The sequence below is a fragment of the Boleophthalmus pectinirostris genome, unplaced genomic scaffold, assembly GCF_026225935.1.
Source record: "Boleophthalmus pectinirostris isolate CB_2022bp ecotype Guang Dong unplaced genomic scaffold, ASM2622593v1 HiC_scaffold_21, whole genome shotgun sequence".
In the NCBI taxonomy this organism is placed as follows: Eukaryota; Metazoa; Chordata; class Actinopteri; order Gobiiformes; family Gobiidae; genus Boleophthalmus; species Boleophthalmus pectinirostris.
The window spans coordinates 3,333,474-3,350,532 of record NW_026571175.1 but is presented as its reverse complement, the minus strand read 5'-3'; the positions used below and the strand labels follow the sequence as shown (position 1 = coordinate 3,350,532).

The following is a 17,059-nucleotide window of genomic DNA, read 5'->3' as shown; positions in this document are numbered from 1 at the left end:
AAGGCCCGGGTGACCCGGGGATCAAACCCAGAACCTTCTTGCTGTGAGGCATCAGTGCTAGCCACTCAGCCACCGTGCCGCCATTATTGCTTTTATCAGTTTCAAGTTATTTCAGTGATGATTGTCGATTTTTCTTTCATTGCCAGAGGGTACCAACAATTTTGCCCATGACTGTACATCCTAGCCCCCTAGCGTTTTGGCAGTGAAAAGCTTGGCAGTGCATAGACCTCAATGTAGATCCATAAATCAAAAACGACGGCGACAAGGTGACGGCGGCAGTGTGCATTGAGTCAAAGCAGAACTATACTTTGCCCTTTATCAGAAAAGTTCCACAGTGTAGCATTAATTTCATGATACTTACAGAGTCACAGATGGCCTGCACCTCTGGGTTTGCAGGTTGGGAAGCTCCGATGCCTCCAGACAATATCACTGGTTTATCCTCAGGTGACATAATTTCTGGTGATTGGAATCCGTAATCACATATGAATGGCTGTTGGTTTCTAAATCTCACACCTCCACTTTCCTGCTCCAAGTCAGAGATCTGGTCATCTGTGGACTCGTGAACACTTTGGAGGACTGGTCCACTGTTAGGTGTGAGGCAGCCCCACAAACACAATCCAGCTCCAGATGTTTTGTTCTCCCCAACGTGGACCTAAAGAAGCAGAAATTAAGAGGANTATTTATTTATTTATTTTAAATTCTGTTTAACCACAGGTGAAAAACAATGTTTGATTTTCATTGGGCAATTTTCAGTAAATTATTATTTTTATTTATTTTTAACTTTATTTATTTCAGACAGGGACAGCACACAATTCTTGCATTTTACCTTAACAGGAGAGATGCACTGTACATCAGGTTGTAGCGTCAGTGCTAATTTCCACCTGTAGTGGTTCATTGATTGATTGTATTTAACTGACCTTGACGATCAACTGTTCATGGAGACCTGTAGCATGTTTTGGGTTGATGGGGGAAACTGGAATGCCCGGAGGAAACCCATCCAGACACGGGGAGAAACATGCAAACTCCACACAGAAAGGCCCGGGTGACCCGGGGATCAAACCCAGAACCTTCTTGCTGTGAGGCATCAGTGCTAGCCACTCAGCCACCGTGCCGCCATTATTGCTTTTATCAGTTTCAAGTTATTTCAGTGATGATTGTCGATTTTTCTTTCATTGCCAGAGGGGTACCAACAATTTTGCCCATGACTGTACATCCTAGCCCCCTAGCGTTTTGGCAGTGAAAAGCTTGGCAGTGCATAGACCTCAATGTAGATCCATAAATCAAAAACGACGGCGACAAGGTGACGGCGGCAGTGTGCATTGAGTCAAAGCAGAACTATACTTTGCCCTTTATCAGAAAAGTTCCACAGTGTAGCATTAATTTCATGATACTTACAGAGTCACAGATGGCCTGCACCTCTGGGTTTGCAGGTTGGGAAGCTCCGATGCCTCCAGACAATATCACTGGTTTATCCTCAGGTGACATAATTTCTGGTGATTGGAATCCGTAATCACATATGAATGGCTTGTTTCTAAATCTCACACCTCCACTTTCCTGCTCCAAGTGATAGATCTGGTCATCTGTGGACTCGTGAACACTTTGGAGGACTGGTCCACTGTTAGTGTCAGGCGGCCCCACAAACACAATCAGCTCCAGATGTTTGTTCTCCCCAATGTGGACCTAAAGAAGCAGAAGTTTAAGGAGGAGCAACAGCTGAAAATGGGTAATATCATAGTTAGTTTCATTCTAATGTTATTCAGGAAATGTCCATTTCTGATTTGTGAAGGTACATTCTCATATTTGTGAGTTCACAACCTCACAAGAATCTACCTTAGAGTGGGCCCAAGTACGATTAATTGGATAGGCGACCAATCACGTCGCAGCATTGATGGCTATGCAGAAGCCAAGCAAATCAAAACAAACATGGTGACGCCCACAGACATACTTCAGACTGTTTTAGCATCAGTACAGAATATTTAGCATATAACGTGCAGAAGGTAAGAGCTTTGTGCATTTGAGGACAGAGAAGATGTCTGTGCTTTTCTCTCAGATGGATTTAAATAAAGTTTGTTTTTTGGCTTGTTCCACTGCTGTGACTCTTCGACCAATCAGATTCAAACAGTCGTCATGACGCTCTGTGTTTCCTGAGCTCTTACAGTGAGAGTCGTTCAGACTGATCATGTGGAGACTCACTTCAGACACAGATCAGTCTGGGCCAGGTCAATCATGCCAAGCCTTAAAGGGCCCGTCTCATGTAAAATAACTTTTTTCACATTGTATCTTCTGCACATAAACAAGCACTATTTGGGTTTTGGAACATCCATTACACAATAGTTCTGAAATCTTACTGATTTCTTGGAGTCAGTCACAGACCATCAACTATGAAAGTCCTGTTGTGGCAAAAAATTATATATCTGTCTTGAAGATAAATAATGAATCCATTTGCGAAGCCCGATGAGTTTTTGGAATATAGACCAAGGTTTATTCTTGTTACAGCAGATATGGACAGGGCCTAGGCCTGTTTCGGCCAAAGCCCAACAGCCTCTCACCCCTGTCTCCTCCCGTCTCTTCCCATCTCCCTCTCCAGAGCATTTGAGCTCTCAGTATTTATACAGAAATACATCCACAATCTAAATTTCTATCACAGTCCGACTATTGCTCCTCCCCCCACCCGTCCTGAGAAAGCACAGGCTCCGCCCTCCAAACGTGACATAGGCTCTGAGTGAGCCGCCCTTCCTCTGCCCACCTCAGGGAGGGAGGGGGAGACAGACGTGCACCCTGTGTACAGCCCTGCAGTCACGCCCCGTTTAGCGGTCTGATAGCGGTAGGAATAAACTTTTATTCATCATGGCGATACAACGCGTTCAACCTTATGTTTTGGACCTGGAATCGGACGAGGACTTTGAGGCACAAGCACAACGTCGACATCAGCTGAACATTACTGATTGGTAAAGTATTAAAAAACACTAGTAGATAAACTTATTATATCGTGTACACTGCAGTGTAGAACAATGAGCTTATGCTCTCGCTTTTGTTTAAGTGTTCATCTTTATGACAGTTTAATTAATTGCTAATATGTTGAAATATTCTACTTATAAAGTTTTTTAAACGAGTAAAAATTTTTCTTTAATGTATAGAAGGTATAATTGGGCAAACTTGAATCCTATAATCAAATGAGGAGGTCATAATGTGTACAGGCGACACTAAACATCAGTGGTCATAATGACTGGGGTGTGAGGTGTAATCACTATTTTGTTATCATGCAGAAGCAGTGAAGACAACTCACTAGAATAAGAAGTAGGCTATGTTGTTAGCATCAATGTAATATCGTAGGACGACGTAAAGTTTGTCAAACTAAAACAGGTAGAACAAGGGAGATGACATGCAGACTGAAATTATATGTCAGATCATCTTAAAAAATAAACGCTGTTTTTAGTTCTCTTCAGCGGTTTACTAGCGGTAAACTTACAACTCTAGGATCGCCATCACAGGACCCTGGTATCGTGGGAACAGCATCCTTTTCCAAAGTGTCGCTTCTGCTTCGTTGTAAGTCCAGTTTTAAAATAACTGTAGTTCTGGAAGCAGTCTTAGGTGAAGTGTCGCCCGCAAACAAAAATATTCTTGGGGACCTTTTTGTCTGTGTTCCCAGAAATAAACTCCAGCCACGCCTTGCTTCTTCTGTCGGCATGACAAATAATTTTGACTTGCAATCGCAGCCAAATACGCACGTTCTCCAAGCGGACATGGTTACAAAAAGCGCGTTTGAAGCGAAAAATAAAGATAAATAACGCAGAACAGCAGACCTGTACGGTGCAGACGCAGGACAGTGTGTGAGTGGGTGAAGGCGTGGTGAAGGCGTGGTGAAGGCGTGGTGAAGGCGTGGTGAAGGCGTGGTGAAGGCGTGGTGAAGGCGTGGTGAAGGTGGTGAAGGCAGTGGAGCGGGGGAGAGGGGGCGGGTGTGAAGCGCTCTCTGCTACATCAAACGCGAGATAGCTGTAGCTGCCTACGCCATCACTGTAGTAGACTCATGTTAGTTGTTATGTGGGAGGGTGACAGAAATATGCTACAATTTGTAAAAAAAAAAGCTGAACCAATCTAAAAACCACTTTGGCAACATATACAAGCCCACACATCACTCTTAGAAGGTAGAAAGCTCTGAAAAGTTGATTTTGCATGACATGGGCCCTTTAATCGAAGCCGACTCACCTTGATATAGTAGTTATATCCTACAACTTGCTTCTTGTAGGTTTTTGCCTCGAAAATCTCATATTTTCTCTCCTCTCTGCTCCTCCACATCACTCTTCACCTGAAAAAGAAAAAAACAAGCAATAGCATTAAAGCTACAGTATGGAATTTTCTGGACGTGGCACGTCACCTGCATGCTTCCATGGAAATAGAAAGTTTGAGTTAGAGTTAATAACTATACGTTTTATGCCATATTGTGGAGGATTACAGACAGAGCAACAATATTTCCATGGAAATAGGAAGGAGGAAGTGCCAGGTTTGTGAAGGTGCAAGTCCACTCATAGACGCATGTTTTCTGTTTTTCAGTGCAATAAACACATTAAAAAAAAAACTTTCATCGGTTTATTTTTTAATAATAATGTGGCTTTAAGATTCTTTTCACCGATACTACAGGCCGGTAAAAGTTCCATTTACAGGCCTCTGTAAATGGAACTTTTCTACCACCTGCTTTTCTCCACAGAGATGCTAATGATTTACCTTTAATGTTCCACACTATGATATTACACTTATTTTTCTCCTAGTCAGTATCCTGGGAGTATTTTTTTGCAATAAAACTTAAAGAAAACATAGATGAGCATTTGGTGGAGTCTCCCTTAAAGCCAATTTACGGTCCAGCGTCAAATCATCTGCTGCTCTACATACATTCCGTCTACTTCGCTTTCCTTTCTTTCAGTATACATTGAGAAATAATGTGTTTAATGCAGCTTTGTGCAAACAAACTAATGAGGCTGGCCTGGACAAAAATGATGGTACTCCTAGAAAAGACTGTAAGTAATTGGACAATAGGGACATGTTAAACTTAGGTGTGTCTCTAATCTGCATCACAGGTTCTTCAAACCTGTTTTTAGTCAGTCTGTCTGTTTAAAGTGGGACATGTGTCATTGTGCTGTTTGGAGATGATGGAGACAACACTGAACATGGACCAGAGAAAGAGAAGAAGAGAACTGTGTCAGGAGACTGGAAAGAAAATGACAGACAAGCAGGTTAAAGATAAAGACAATAAGACCATCTCCAAGCAGCGTGATGTTCCTGTGATTACAGTTACACATGTTCTTCAGAAGTTTAAGGTCCACAGGACTGAAGCCAACCTCCCTGGATGTGGCTGCAAGAGGAAAACTGATGACAAATTGAAGAGATGGATCATATGAATGGAACAAAAGAGCCCAGAACAACCTCCAAACAAATTAAATGTGAACTCGACGGGCAAAGTACATCAGTGTCAGATCTCAACATCCACCACGGTTTGAGCTAAAGTGGACTTCATGTGAGGACGCCACTGCTGAGAGAAAATCATAAAAAAGTGAGACTGGAATTTTCCATGATGCATATTGATAGCCATAAAGCTTCTGGGAAAATGTCCTTTGGATAGAAGAGACAAAACTGGAGCTCTTTGGCAAGACACATCAGCTCTATGTTCACAGACGCAAAAATGAAGCAGACCAAGAAAAGAAGATTGACCCTACTGTAAAGCACGGAGGAGACTTGGTTTTTTTATCCGGGGCTGTTTTGCTGCATCTGGCACAGGGTGTCTTGAATCTGTGCAAAATACAACTAAATCTCAAAAATATCAATATGTTTTGGAATGAAATGTGTTGCCTAGTGTCAGAAAGCTTGGTCTCAGTCATAGGTCATGGGACTTCCAACAGGACAATGACCCAAAACACACAGCTACAAACACCCAAGACTGACTAAGAACAGAACATTGGAATGTTCTGGAGTGTTCTTCTGTGAGCCCAGATCTCAGTCCTATTGAACATCTGTGAAATGAGCTGAAACATGCGTCTGGAGAAGGAACCCTTCAAACCTGAGACAACTCAAGCAGTTTGCTCGTGAGAAAAGGGTCAAAATACCACTTTACCAGTGCAGAAGTGTCACTGACAGTTGTCCAGGCCAGTTTCATTATTTATTTATTTATTTTAAATTCTGTTTAACCACAGGTGAAAAACAATGTTTGATTTTCATTGGGCAATTTTCAGTAAATTATTATTATTTTTTTTTTTTAACTTTATTTATTTCAGACAGGGACAGCACACAATTCTTGCATTTTACCTTAACAGGAGAGATGCACTGTACATCAGGTTGTAGCGTCAGTGCTAATTTCCACCTGTAGTGGTTCACTGATTGATTGTATTTAACTGACCTTGACGATCAACTGTTCATGGAGACCTGTAGCATGTTTTGGGTTGATGGGGGAAACTGGAATGCCCGGAGGAAACCCATCCAGACACGGGGAGAAACATGCAAACTCCACACAGAAAGGCCCGGGTGACCCGGGGATCAAACCCAGAACCTTCTTGCTGTGAGGCATCAGTGCTAGCCACTCAGCCACCGTGCCGCCATTATTGCTTTTATCAGTTTCAAGTTATTTCAGTGATGATTGTCGATTTTTCTTTCATTGCCAGAGGGGTACCAACAATTTTGCCCATGACTGTACATCCTAGCCCCCTAGCGTTTTGGCAGTGAAAAGCTTGGCAGTGCATAGACCTCAATGTAGATCCATAAATCAAAAACGACGGCGACAAGGTGACGGCGGCAGTGTGCATTGAGTCAAAGCAGAACTATACTTTGCCCTTTATCAGAAAAGTTCCACAGTGTAGCATTAATTTCATGATACTTACAGAGTCACAGATGGCCTGCACCTCTGGGTTTGCAGGTTGGGAAGCTCCGATGCCTCCAGACAATATCACTGGTTTATCCTCAGGTGACATAATTTCTGGTGATTGGAATCCGTAATCACATATGAATGGCTGTTGGTTTCTAAATCTCACACCTCCACTTTCCTGCTCCAAGTCAGAGATCTGGTCATCTGTGGACTCGTGAACACTTTGGAGGACTGGTCCACTGTTGGTGTGAGGCAGCCCCACAAACACAACCAGCTCCAGATGTTTGTTCTGCCCAACGTGGACCTAAAGAAGCAGAAGATTCAAAGAGGATCAGAGAGTGTCACCGTTATTCAGCCCCAAAGATGTGACTCTTGTCATTTGAGAGGACTTTAACTCAGGAGATTAACATGACAAGTTTGTGGAGCCACGTCCAAACAAATAATGACAAGGTTCAACATTTGTGGATCATAATTTGGAATATTTATTCTAATGTCAGTGAATCTCCCATAGAGTCATATAGAGCTGTTAAGAGATGATGTCACTTCCGAGTCCAACAAGAAACTTCACAGCTGATTTCTATCTTTGGTTTTGTTCCTTATTCATGGAGCAAGAGACAATGACCTTTGAACTGTATCAAATATGTAAATGATGTAGTAATAATCTGTCGTAACATGGGATGACCAGTGTGTATATCTCACTAACTGTCAGTCACTGCTTATGCTGGTTAAACCTACTCTAGCTTCGTAGCTCAACCTCCCTCATAAACTTTAAGTCACAGTTATAATCCATGGAACTACAACAGGAACTGGATAAGACATTCCTCTCCATCCCAGAGTGACAGACTAGTGGCCACTCCAGGTACTGCAGCTCCCAGGAGATTGGGCTCAGAAAGAATTCTTCCAAAGAACACAATGCATTTTTTTGGAATTCAAACTGCCCATGTTCAGCTGACAGGACATCCACAGCTTTCACTAAAGTCAGGTTTTATAGGGATTCTTCTCTATTTTCACAACATGAATGTTTTCACATTTTTAAATGGTCAAAGTGCCTAAAAGTTTGCTTTGTAAGATTTAGTCTAGCCCCTCTCTGATTGGTCAGAACTGGTCACACGGTGCATGTTTCTGACATCACACAGGTGGGAGGAGCTAGTCTGTGCTGAGGAAATAATGCAGAAGAAAAAAAATATTTGGGGGGATTTTACACCAATGAGCACAGATCACTGAAAACAGCTCAACACTTCAACTCATCTTCCAATTCTTATTAAACTTTCATGTTATAACCGTAGATCTGTGCTTATAAACTTGTTGGCTTCAAACAACTGAAATATGTTTTTAACGTGACACGTGCTGTCGCTTAAAAAAGAGAGGAAATTGTAAACATCATTGTTTTCAATCAACTGATGAACCAGGAAGTGACATGACACTGAACAACTCTATAGGAGCTTAAAGTCTAATCATGACTTTGTTTGCTGGGGTAGTACCTGTGGTAATTACACATGAGGGTGATAGTTCTAATCTTTAGGATTCTTATTGTCAAAACATCATCAGAATATTGTCTTTGGGTTAATAAAAAATAAAATAATTGTAGGAACTGACCTTGACAAAGTAGTTATATCCAGCTACAGTTTGTGTCCTGTAGGATATGGCTTCAAAAGTCTCATATTTCTCTCCTCTCTTCTCCTCCACATCTCTCTTCACCTGAACAACAGCACAAGATTCACTCATAACACAGAGGGTCATTTTTATGACATTTGCTTGTCTCCATGGATGGTCTGCATCGGATTATAAAGTGCTTCACTGTCAGAGAATCAGGAAGTGTGCTGTTATATTGCTAGTGCTTGAGGCATTACTGTGGCGGCAAAATTCTCCTTTGGTGTCTAAAAGTTGTGAAAATCACTTATAAATTCATCGTGGTGAATAATGAGGCTCAGAATGCTTAAGGTAAGCGCCTTTAATGAAATACTGGGAACTTTCCAGTCAAGCAATGTAGACAGAAGATGTGGGGAGCGTGCCTTCAGCAGAAAAGTTCCAGGGTGGCTTTAAGTGTGTGATACTTACAGAGTCACAGATGGCCTGCACTCCTGGATCTGCAGGTTGGGACTCTCCGATGCCTCCGACGATGAGCTCCTGTGGAGGAAAAGACTCCATGTCCCTGATTTCCTGCTGCAAGTCGGAGATCTGGTCATCTGTGAAATCCTTAACCCCACGGAGGTCGGGCCGACTGTTGGGGTCAGGCTCTACATACAAAAACAGCTCCAGATGTTTGTCCTCTCCAACATGGACCTAAAGAAGCAGAAGATTCAACGAGGAACAAAAAGTGGTGACATTATTCACAATTGTTGAAATGAATTTAAGACATAATTTTGTGGAGTCAATTCCGAACAAATAATGAAAAGGTTGACTATTGGTAGATCATAGTCGATATTCTCCCATAGAGTCATATAGAGCTGTTAAGTGTGATGTCACTTCCGGGTCAATTCATTGAAGACAATTGTTTACAATTTCTCCACTTCTTTTTTTAGAGACAACAAATGTTAAAATGAGATATCAGTTGGTTAAACCTAAAGATGCTATAAACATGGATCTATGGTTATAACTGTGAGAGAAAGAGTACGAGGGAGGCTGAGGTAAAAATCTAGACTAAGATAGAGTTGGTGACTGTCAGTTAGATATGGCCTACACACTGGTAATTCTATTTATGATTGATTATTACTACATCATTTATATATCTGATAAAATTTGTAGTTGAACATGTGTTTTTGAAAGGTAATTGTATCTTGTGTGATGAATAAGGAACAATAATAAAGCTAGAAAGTTTCTGGTTGGACTCAGAAGTGACATCAAATTCTAGAATATGAACGCCCCTTATTGATACTTCACAGCAACATCACACTGGGGGTGTTCTACATGTATCTCTAATGGGGGAGTGTTTAGGAGTCACCATGGTGACACAATGCACACATTAACAAACACAGCCAAAAAACATTTTAAAATCATCTGAAAACTCCTGTGATCAATACGAGCGTTCATGGTCCTGTTTAGGAGTTTCATTCTTTATTTTTTGCCATTTTGTAATTTCATATTCCTAATATAGAACTCGGCTCCAGATTCGCTCCTATGACTGCGAGCCTCAGTGAGCTTCATTTGACTGTAGCCGAATGTTTTGGGTGACGTCACACTCTCTTAGTTCACTTCTTTCTACAGTCTATGAGTCTGACAAAGCCTCATACAGAGCAGAGCCTACAGTTAGCATCACACCCTCAGGGAATGTTGACGACATCAGCTGCAGAGTATCAATAGAAGCTCAAAGTGCATGTGACAGGTTTTCATGTTTTTCTAATCATGACTTTGTTTGCTGCTTAATTCAAAAATAAATCAATTGTAGAAACTGACCTTGACAAAGTAGTTGTATCCATATACAGTTTGTTTCTTGTAGGATATGGCTTTGAAAGTCTCATATTTCTCTCCTCTCTGCGCCTCCACTTCACTCTTCACCTGAACAACAGCACAAGATTCACTCCCACTCAAACACTTAAAGGTGCTTCATGGAACTTTTCTAGTTTTTTAACTTAAGTTAATGCTTTTGCTGTGCCTGATTTTCATTTGAAACAGTTTGCAGTGATCCAAAGTTATTCCTCACTTACCTTCTGCATTCAGAGCACCCTAATTATTCACCATGATGAGTTTATACGAGGTTGCCTCTCCACAGATCTGACCTGATGTGTCAACAGAAAAGTTCCACACTGTAGCATTAAGTTCATGATACTTACAGAGTCACACAGGGCCTGCACCTCTGGGTCTGCAGGTTGGGACTTTCCGATGCCTCCAGTCATGAGCTCAGGCTCAGGATATTCAGGCATCATCCTTTCGAACTGTCTTGGGGGAAAGTAACATATGAACGGCTCTATAAATCCGCCTTCCTGCTCCAAGTCGTCTTTGGACTCATGAACACTTTGGAGGACTGGTCCACTGTTGGTGTGAGGCAGCCCCACAAACACAACCAGCTCCAGATGTTTGTTCTGCCCAATGTGGACCTAAAGAAGCAGAAGATTCAAGGAGGATCAGAGAGTGGCAGTTCAGCTCATCTTCCAATTCTTATTAAATTTTCATGTTATAACCATAGGTCTGGCTTATATAACTTGTTGGCTTCAAACAACTGATATCTGTTTTTAACGTGACACGTGCTGTCGCTTAAAAAAGAGAGGAAATTGTAAACATCATTGTTTTCAACCAACTGATGAACCAGGAAGTGACATGACACTGAACAACTCTATAGGAGCTTAAAGTCTAATCATGACTTTGTTTGCTGGGGTAGTACCTGTGGTAACTACACATGAGGGTGATAGTTCTAATCTTTAGGATTCTTATTGTCAAAACATCATCAGAATATTGTCTTTGGGTTAATAAAAAATAAAACAATTGTAGGAACTGACCTTGACAGTGTAGTTGGTTCCAGCTACAGTTTGTGTCCTGTAGGATATGGCTTCAAAAGTCTCATATTTCTCTCCTCTCCGCTCCTCCACATCTCTCTTCACCTGAACAACAGCACAAGATTCACTCATAACACAGAAGGTTGTTTTTTTTACGCCACTTACTCCATGGATAAGTTAGTCTGTCGGAAATATTCCACAGTATTGCATTAAACATCTATTTTGTATTTATTAAAAGTCCCATAGTACATTATTTTCTGATTTATGTTATAATGATGTTTCCTCATCACAAACATCAAAATCAAAATCAATATCCTTGTCTGCATCAGATTATAAAGTTCTTTATTGTCAGAGAATTCAGAAGGGTGCTGTTATATTGCTCCTTGCTCTTTGGTGTCTAAAAGTTGTGAAAATCACTTATAAATTCATCGTGGTGAATAATGAGGATGCTCAGAATGCTTAAGGTAAGTGAGGAGTAACTTTGGATCACTTTAAAATGAACTAGTTCTGTTTTGGGTTCAGGTGTTCAGGTGTTCAGGTACAGCACCCTTAATGCCATACTGGGGAACTTTCCAGTCAAACAATGTAAGCAGAAGGTGTGAGGGGCGTGCTCTCAATAGATAAGTTCCACAGTGTGGCTTTCAGTGTGTGATACTTACAGAGTTACAGATGGCCTGCACCTCTGGGTTTGCAGGTTGGGACTCTCCGATGCCTCCGACGATGAACTCCTGTGGACGAACAGGCGAGGGAGTCTGAACCCCGCGGAGGACGGGCCTACTGTTGGGGGAAGGCTCTACATCTAACCATAGCTCCAGATATTTGTTGCCACCAACATGGACCTAAAGAAGCAGAAGATTCAAGGAAGAACAAAAAGTGGTGACATTATTCACAATTGTTGAAAGAAATTGAAGACATCAAATCAATATGACAACTTTGTGGAGCCAGTCCCAAACAAATAATGAAAAGGTCGACTATTTGTAGATCATAGTCGATGTTCTCCCATCGAGTCATATAGAGCTGTTAAGTGTGATGTCACTTCCGGGTCCATCAGCTGATTGACAATTAATTACAGTTTCCCCTTTTTTTAACAACAGCACATCTCATGCTAAAACCAGATATCAGTTGTTTAAAGTTAAAGAGGCTATAAGCATGGATCTATGTTTATAACTGTGACAGAAAGAGTACGAGGGAGGCTGAGGTAAGAAGCTAGACTAAACTAGTGTTAGTGGTGACTGTCACTTAGTGAGATATACACACTGGTAATCCTATTATGATAGATTATTACTGCATCATTTACATATTTGAGAGAATTTGTGATTGAACATGCGTTTTTGAAAGGTAACTGTCTCTGGTTTGAGGAATAAAGAACAAAACTAAAGCTAGAAATCTGCTGTGAAGTTTCTGTTTGGACCTGGACACTTAACAACTCTATAGCCCCATGGCCTCAGTCTGAAATAATGACATCATCACATCTAAAATATGAATGACACCTATTGATACCTTACGGTGACATCACACTGGGGGTGTTCTACATGTATCTCTAGTGGGGGAATGTTTAGCAGTTACCATGGTGACACAATGCACACATTAGCAAACACTGTCAAATGCCAAATGTTTTAATATCATCTGAAAACTCCTGTGATCAATACAAGCGTTCATGGTCCTGTTTAGAAATTAGTTTGTTTTGTTTTTTTACGCCATTTTCCATCCATCCATTTTTTTCTGCTTATCTGGAGCCGAGTTGCAGGAGCAACAGTTTAAGCAGAGACTCCCAGACTTCCTTCACCTCAGACACTTTGTCAAGCTCCTCCCGGGGGACCCCGAGGTGTTCCCAGGCCAGTCCAGAGACATAGTCCCTCAAGCATGTCCTGGGTCTTCCCTGGAGCCTCCTCCCGGTGGGACATGCCCAGAACACATCCCCAAGGAGGCTTCCAGGAGGCATCCGAAACAGATGCTCGAGCCACCTCAGCTGCTCCTCTCGATGTGGAGGAGCAGCAGCTCTATGCCAAGCTCCACCCGTGTGACTGAGCTCCTCACCCTATCTCTAACGGACTGCCCAGCCATCCTGTGGAGGAAACTAATTTCGACTGCTTGTATCGGCGATCTCGTCCTTTTGGTCATTACCCAGAGCTCATGACCAGAGGTGAGGGGAGGAATGTAGACTGACGTTAAATCGAGAGCTTTGCCTTTTGGCTCAGCTCCCTCTTCACCACAACAGTCAGATACAGCGATTGCATCACTGCACCGATTCACCTGTCAATCTCATGCTCCATCTTCCCCTCACCCGTGAACAAGACCCCGAGATACATGAACTCCTCCACTTGAGGCAGGGACCCTCCACCCACCCGGAGAGAGCAAGACACCTTTTTGCGGTCGAGAACCATGGACACGAATTTGAAGGAGCTGATCTTCATCTCAGCCGCTTTGGCTGCAAACTGCCCCAGTGCTGTAGGTCCTGGTTTGATGAAGCCATCAGGACAACATCATCTGTAAACAGCAGAGATGAGATCCTGTGGTCCCCAAACTGGACCCCCTCTGGCCCTTGGCTGTGCCTAGAAATTCTGTCCATAAATACAAGGAACACAACTGGTGTCAAAGAGCAGCCCTGGCAGAGTCCAGCATGCACCGGGAACAGGTCTGGTTTACTGCCGGCTATAAACACAGCTCCTGCTCCGGTCATACAGGGACCGGACAGCCTTAGCAAAGGGCCCAGAACCCCATCACTCGTTCTGGCTGTGCCCTGTGGGGGAAGATCCGGCCACCAGACACCCACCCCAGACTGGCACTAGGGTGGGGTCCCAGTGAGGCCACTCCTGGCCTTGTTCTTCTACTTGTCATAAGGAGCTTCTGAACTGCTCCTAGTCTGACCCATCCCCTGGGACCTGTTTGCTTTGGGTGACCCTACTAGGGGCATGAAGCCCCCCACAACATAGCTCCTGGGTTCATTCGGGCACTCAAACCCCTTCACCACGTTAAGGTGGCGGTTCAAGGAGGGGCCATTTTATATTTTCATATTCCTAATAAGGAATTTGGCTCCAGATTTTCCCCTATAACTACTAGCATCGGTGATCTTCATTTGAGTAGAGCCGCTTTGTGTGACGTCACACTCTCTTAGTTCACTTCTTTCCTACAGTCTATGAGTCTAACAAAGCCTCATACAGAGCAGAGCCTCCAGTTAGCATCACACCCTCAGGGAATGCGGACAACATCAGTGCATATGACAGGTTTTCATGTTTTTCTAATCATGATTTTGTTTGCTGGTTAATTCAAAAATAAAACAATTGTAGGAACTGACCGTGACATAGTAGGTGAATCCATGTACACCTTGTTTCTTGTAGAAAATGACTTTGAAAATCTCATACTTCTCTCTTCTCTTCGCCTCCACTTCACTCTTCACCTGAACAACAGCACAAGATTCACTCCCACTCAAACACTTAAAGGTGCTTCATGGAACATTTCTACTTTTTTTTCTTAAGTTAATGCTTTTTGCTGTTTACACAGTTTGCAGTGATCCAAAGTTATACCTCACTTACCTTCTGCATTCAGAGCACCCTAATTATTCACCATGATGAGTTTATACGAGGTTGCCTCTCCACAGATCTGACCTGATGTGTCACTAGAAAAGTTCCAGTGTAGATTTATGTTCATGATACTTACAGAGTCACACAGGGCCTGCACTTCTGGATCTGCAGGTTGGGACTCTCCCATCGTCGGAAACAAGAATCTCGGACTCTCAGATCTGTAGCACATGACTGGCTCTAAAGGTATAAATCTCACACGTTCCTGTTCCAAATCAGAGATCTGGTCGTCTGTGGACTTGTGAACAGTGCGGAGGACTGGTCCACTGTTGGTGTGAGGCAGCCCCACAAACACAACCAGCTCCAGATGTTTGTTCTGCCCAACGTGGACCTAAAGAAGCAGAAGATTCAAGGAAGAATAACAGCTGAAAATGGGTAATATCATAGTTAGTTTCATTCTAAAGCAATTCAGAAAATGTCCATTTCTGTCTTGTGAACATGTATTTTTAAATAGTAAATAGTGTGAGATTTTTTATTTTTTCCCTATTCACAATTCTTTTTTGTAAAATCAGAATATCAAGAAAAACTAATCAAAACAGCTGCAATGAATGCACAGCATTTGATTTTTTGCACATTCTGCATTTTGCACATTTTTTGTTTTGTTTCCTTGACCTCAAGCTTGGTTTGATTAAGTAATATTGATAATATTGCAGATTTTTGTCTTTGTCATCATCCCCTAACTTTATTTTTCAAGGTGGTAAGGTTTACCACATGCTTGTCTCCATGGACATGCTATTGCTTTAACTGTGAATGTTCCACAGTATGACATTACACTTATGTTTCTCCATGGAGGCGAGCGGGTCACGCCCAAGACCAAAGGTGTTTCTCAAAGCTTTGTGCCCAATTTTGTTTGTGGGTTCTTTCTAATCCAAGCACACGACTCATGAAACACACTTCAGAGTGAACCAACAGCAACAGCAAAAAACTATCTCCTTATGTGGACAGCAAAAAAAAAAAAATTATAAATGCAACTAAAAAAATATATAATTTGAATATAATGTGAAGTAAATAAACGTACACAGTATTATGTATTCTTAGTGAACTGCTAACCAAACAGAGGACATTTATTTGAGTCACAGGTTTATTGTGACATTATTCCACAGACAGATTAAGCTTGAGCTTATTCTGCCTTTACCCTTTTTTCTTTGTCATAGCTTCATCTTGACAGCAGCTCATCTTCATAAATACAGCAAGAGGAAACTAACAAATCAGTAAGAGTACAGCAAAGTACTACAACACAAACTAACTATCATAATTAATCTATCTGCCCAGAGTTAAACATTTAAACTTCTTTATAAAATGGAACAGAGTGATGCACAGTTTTAGGTCTTCTGTTCAATTGTTCCAGAGCTCCACCGCTTAAACAAATAGACAAAATTTCATGTTTGTTCAGATTTTCTTTTTGATAAACATGGCTGTACCTCTGAGCTCATATTGGCTATTTTGGATTTTGAACATGTTCTGTAATGATTTTGACAAGACATTGTTGTTTACTTTGAACATGATTTTCAAAGTGTAAAGGTCAACTAAATCATACAATTTCAGAGTTTGAAGGTTTATAAATAATGCATTGGTTGTTTCATTATAAGTTGATAATGTGATGCTCTTATTGCCTTTTTTTGCAAGGTAAAGATTGGGTTTGTATTAGTCTTATAAGTATTGCCCCGAATCTCAATACAGTAGGTTATGTAGGGCAGTGTTTTTTGTGTGATTTTTTTGGGTGGTCGCTTTGTCACAATCTCCAATATACAGGACTACATTTAATGTCCAAATAGGCGACTTATGGATCCTTTTATTGCTGCTTTAATGACTGTTTTTCATTGTTTCAAACTTGAGTGCTGTAATACTAATTGTTCAGAGACACAATCACTCAGTCAACAATAAAATATCCTCATTTAGTGTTACATAATTTTCAAATCCACCTTTATTTTGCGATTTACGAACTGACTTGGGTCGCGAAGGTTTGTGACTTTTAAAATATGGGTCCCCAGAAAAAAAAGTTTGTGAAACACTGATAAAGGGCATTACCAGCAACTAAATATGTAATAAAAATACTGTTTTTATTTAGGATATATCTATATTTATATATAATTGTGATTACTTTGGATAATTTAATTCCAGTTTAAATTATGGTCTATAAGTTACTCCTAAAAACTTGTTTTCAAAGACTCTTTCTAATGCTGTATTGTTGAGCATAGTTTGTA

The 17,059-nt window shown here is 41.5% G+C and overlaps 1 protein-coding gene across 1 annotated transcript; it reads right to left on the bottom strand.

Moving 5' to 3' along the window:
• Nucleotides 1–4,295: 4,295 nt before the first annotated feature.
• LOC129410136 (uncharacterized) lies at nt 4,296–15,000 on the bottom strand. The gene is made up of 11 exons (XM_055157579.1): nt 14,935–15,000; nt 14,573–14,674; nt 11,937–12,116; nt 11,281–11,382; nt 10,618–10,881; nt 10,241–10,342; nt 8,906–9,130; nt 8,444–8,545; nt 6,864–7,151; nt 4,376–4,382; nt 4,296–4,306 (listed from the first exon to the last, which is right to left on the bottom strand). Exons 1-11 carry the CDS (start codon nt 14,983–14,985, stop codon nt 4,296–4,298), a joined length of 1,434 nt encoding a protein of 477 aa, XP_055013554.1. The 5' UTR covers nt 14,986–15,000.
• Between the last annotated feature and the right edge of the window lie 2,059 nt (nt 15,001–17,059).

Excerpts from the sequence above, each read along its gene's own strand:
- LOC129410136 (XM_055157579.1), bottom strand. The coding sequence starts at position 14,985 with ATGGGAGAGTCCCAACCTGCAGATCCAGAAGTGCAGGCCCTGTGTGAC. Across the intron at positions 9,131-10,240 it reads GATACAACTACTTTGTCAAG|GTCCATGTTGGAGAGGACAA; the intron begins GTCAGTTTCTAC and ends CTGCTTCTTTAG. Across the intron at positions 7,152-8,443 it reads GATATAACTACTTTGTCAAG|GTCCACGTTGGGCAGAACAA; the intron begins GTCAGTTCCTAC and ends CTGCTTCTTTAG.